Source organism: Epinephelus moara, chromosome 22, assembly GCF_006386435.1.
Source record: "Epinephelus moara isolate mb chromosome 22, YSFRI_EMoa_1.0, whole genome shotgun sequence".
In the NCBI taxonomy this organism is placed as follows: Eukaryota; Metazoa; Chordata; class Actinopteri; order Perciformes; family Serranidae; genus Epinephelus; species Epinephelus moara.
In genome coordinates this window covers 1,197,422-1,201,561 of record NC_065527.1, presented here as the reverse complement: position 1 = coordinate 1,201,561, position 4,140 = coordinate 1,197,422, and the positions used below count along the sequence as shown (strand labels likewise).

Below are 4,140 nucleotides of genomic sequence, written 5' to 3'. Positions count from 1 at the left end.
AACAATACTTTTCTTGAGTTTTACACAAAGACAAGTTTTGATTAATTAAAAAAAAATCTGTGTTATAATCGTTCTGAAACCATATTTCCAGGTTCGGACAGATGTGACGCCTGCAGACTGTTAGCTCTTATCTGTGGGTAAAAGACAAATTGTTAACTCTAAACAAAAGCTGTCAACATCTGTGAGTAAAATGTTCAAGCTACAAAGAGAGGCATATATAAAACTATTGAAACTTGTCAAGTTTAAAACATTATTTGAATGAAAATGTTTCCATCCTCTTAATATGTGAGAATACAATCTGATACTGTGAGTCAAAAACAGAAGCAGCCTTACAATTCTGCTTAATTTGAAATGACCTTAAATAAGTTTAGATGACTCTTCAAGATCACGCAGTATTTGTTAAGAAGCAGCTGTAAAGAAGAGTACAGTATCATCTGCATAATGATGAATATCTTATTCATTATCAGCAGAAACCACCTGAGATCTCTCAGAAATGTTTTTAAATCTTTATGAATCTTAAAGATTAATTAGTTAATGTAAGTACACATACATTCTGTAGCAGCAGGTATTTACTATGACCTTTTGTAACCCCAGACTAGGCTGAGCTCAGTACAACACTGACTTTAATAAAGTCTCTCAGGACATTAACCAGTGATTCCATGAATTTGTCAAACAGGGAGTTTTGTTAAAATATTATACTTCCTGAAATCAGTGTGAACATTACTGAACATTTAAAAAGTCCAGGGGAGGAGGTTCTTTATAAACCTCAGGTACAGTATTTGTACTAAAATATGGATGAGAGGTCCATCCATCAATTCAGAATCATCAATTGATAAAATGACCATCAGGGACACACAACGATTTTAGTATCAGTAGATTTAGTGGCCGCTAGATAGATTTTTTTTAACTTCTACAACCTATTTATTGAAAATCTTCCAAATGGAATGGAAAGAAAACAGTAATTTTTGGTCAATCCAATAGTGACACAACAAGTAGGTATGTAGTCAGTAAAATAAGATCAATACAAAACTAAGACTGGACCAAGGTAGGACAAATACCACGAACAAAATCAGATCAATCAATGGAAACTTTACCATTTACAAAAATGCAGAATAAGGGAGTTATTTTGAAATCATTATGAAGTAAAAACAATGTCCTTGTGACTTTCAAGTCAATGTGGATTTCATGGATCAGCTGTTACCATTAAGACACCAACAACAAGATAAGAGACATGTATTTTTTGGATGATAATTTACATTAATAACAACACTTCTAATGACAATGTGTGTTGTCATGAAATATTGAAAACATCAGCATGATAAGAGCAAACAGTGTCACACTGATAGATAGTTCTCTCATGCTGGATAATACGAGTCCCTCTGCTATCTTCCATATCCACCAGAGGTTCCTACCTGCTGGGAGCTGAGTCTTTGCAGCTGCCTGCAATCAACAATCAGCACCCAGCCAACCCTGCTTCATCAGCTCGTCAGCCTGTGGGACTAATATCAGACCGTGGTGCAGTATGTCTTATCAGAGAATAACTGTAGACTTCCTGACTTAAAAACACACTCATTAAATTCAGTCTGAGTCTGACTGAAAGAAAGGCAATTCATTTCTGATCAAGAGTCAGTCAGAGCATTTCCATAGAGAGCCACTTTGCATCAGCAGCACCGTGCTCCAGTGCTCTGGGAGAGTTTATAGTCCTGAGAGTTGAACACTGGATGACTGACAGCTGTCCTTCATGACAACAGAAGCCACAGAAATCCTCCTCTTCATCGAAAACATGACTTTGACCTCCGTCCTCATCTGGACTCTCCTCTGCTGCTGCTTCACAGGTATAGTCCAGAGAATCAAACTCCTCTCCTCTATCAACATCCGTCCCTCTGAAATGAAGACCACAAAACCATGACGCTGCTTTATGTTTTTGTCTCTGTATCCTCAGAGTCCAGAGGTCAGGTCACAGTGACTCAGCCTGGAGCAGTGAGCTCTGCTCTGGGAGGCTCTGTCACCATCAGCTGTAGGACCAGTCAGCAGGTTTATGGTGGGAGCTACTTGCACTGGTACCAACAGAGAGATGGAGAAACTCCTAAACTGCTCATTTATGTAACTAACAATCGAGCATCAGGGACTCCAGATCGTTTTTCAGGCAGTGGATCAAACTCTGACTTCACTCTGACCATCAGTGGAGTTCAGGCTGAAGATGCAGCAGTTTACTACTGTCAGAGTTATCATGAGATCAACAGTCAGTATGTGTTCACACAGTGAAAAAGCATCGGACAAAAACCTCCCTCAGTCAGACTGAACAGAAAGTGAAGTGACTGCTGCAGCTGGAAGCTACTGCAGAGACTGATATACTTCACTGAGGACACACACACACACACACACACACACACATAAGCACACAACAATATTTTTTGTTAGTTTTAAACTGACAGAAGTTTTGACGAACTAAGAAAATCCTGTCTTATAATCATTGTAAAACTATATTTCCAGGTTAGGAAAATGTGATGCCTGCAGACTGTTAGCTATTATCAGTGGGGATAAGACAAACTGCTCATGTTAAACAAAGCTGTCCATATTAATCATTAATATGACAGTCGGTGAATAAATAGTTTTCCTTACCAGAAGAGCTACGTATGAAACAACACCATAATAAACCTGAGGTTTTTCTGTGAATGAAACAATTAGGAGCTGCATTTGTATAATTGTTTGAAATCTGACGACATGAATTGGAAAAACAAACAACCTTCAAATGTGAGTTAGTTTTTTCTTACTTGAATATGTAAAAACTTCTTAAAGATCCAGCAGTATCAGTCAAAGAAGCAGCTCCACAGTANAAAACAAACAACCTTCAAATGTGAGTTAGTTTTTTCTTACTTGAATATGTAAAAACTTCTTAAAGATCCAGCAGTATCAGTCAAAGAAGCAGCTCCACAGTAGACCCCTGTATCATCTGCATAATATCAAACTTTGTCCATTGTTCGTTATCAACAGAAACAACCTGGAATCTATGGGAAATGCTTTTAAATCTTTATGAATCTTAAAGATTAATTAGTCAATGTAAGTACACATACATTCTGTAGCAGCAGGTATTTACTATGACCTTTGTAACCCCAGACTAGACTGAGCTCAGTACAACACTGACTTTAATAAAGTCTCTCAGGACATTAATCAGTGATTCCATCATTTTGGCACAACAGGGAGTTTTGTTAAAGGATGATACTTCCTGAAATCAGTGTGAACTTTACTGAACATTTAAAAACTCCAGGGGAGGAGGTTCTTTTTAAACCAGAAAAACTTCTGGAGATTAAAAATCTCTTTTCCAAGAGTGTCCTGGCAGAGACAGGCAGCAACACAAGTTACAGACGGACAACACGGAACAAAAATACAGAGTGAAAATGAACAGCTCTAAAACAAGCAATATAAAACACAAAATAGGATTACTACAAAGAAAAGCCAAAAAATATGTTAATGTATACGAGAAGTGAAGCATAAAAACACAAAAACAGCAACTACACATGATTACAAAGACCAGCTAGGACACACTCGACATTGGAATATAGAAGATTGTGTACAAAAATCCTGCAACAGTGTTTTGAAATGGCCGCAAAGAACCAATGAGTGCAGCTTTAAGTCTTTCTGCAGAAGATTCCACGTATAAGGAGCTGCAGATATAAATGCTCACTAACCAAACTCTATACGAACCCAAGGTACAGACAATAAAAACATGCTGAGCAGGGCCATTTTCAATTTTCTTTTGCTTAATGTACAGGCATAAATATGCTGGAAGTCAGCCAAGAGTAGCTCTGTAACAAGAAAATACAGATGAAACAGTCTATGAAATTTTAAAGAGAGCCAGCCAACCCAAGCCTGCAGGATACAGTGATGAGTTTGGGGCCTACAGTTGGTTATGAATCTCATTGCATCTTGATGCACAGAGTCCAGAGCATGCAAACACTGTGTGGGTGCATTCATATATATATATTCACTCTATAAATTTCCATTGTTATGCGGATGATACACAGTTGTATTTATCTATGAAGCCAGAAGACACATATCAATTAACTAAACTCCATAACTGCCTTAAAGACATAAAAACCTGGATGAGCACCAATTTCCTGATGTTAAATTCAGACAAAA

The 4,140-nt window shown here is 37.5% G+C and overlaps 1 gene segment (V, D, J or C); it reads left to right on the top strand.

Annotated features, from left to right (window-relative positions):
- The first annotated feature begins 1,675 nt into the window (after positions 1–1,675).
- LOC126384481 (Ig kappa chain V region 3381-like) overlaps positions 1,676–4,140 on the top strand; it is a 20,301-nt gene continuing 17,836 nt past the window's right edge. Inside the window, 1 exon segment of the V gene segment in view lies at positions 1,676–1,835. Within this exon segment, the coding sequence occupies positions 1,742–1,835 (94 nt within the window).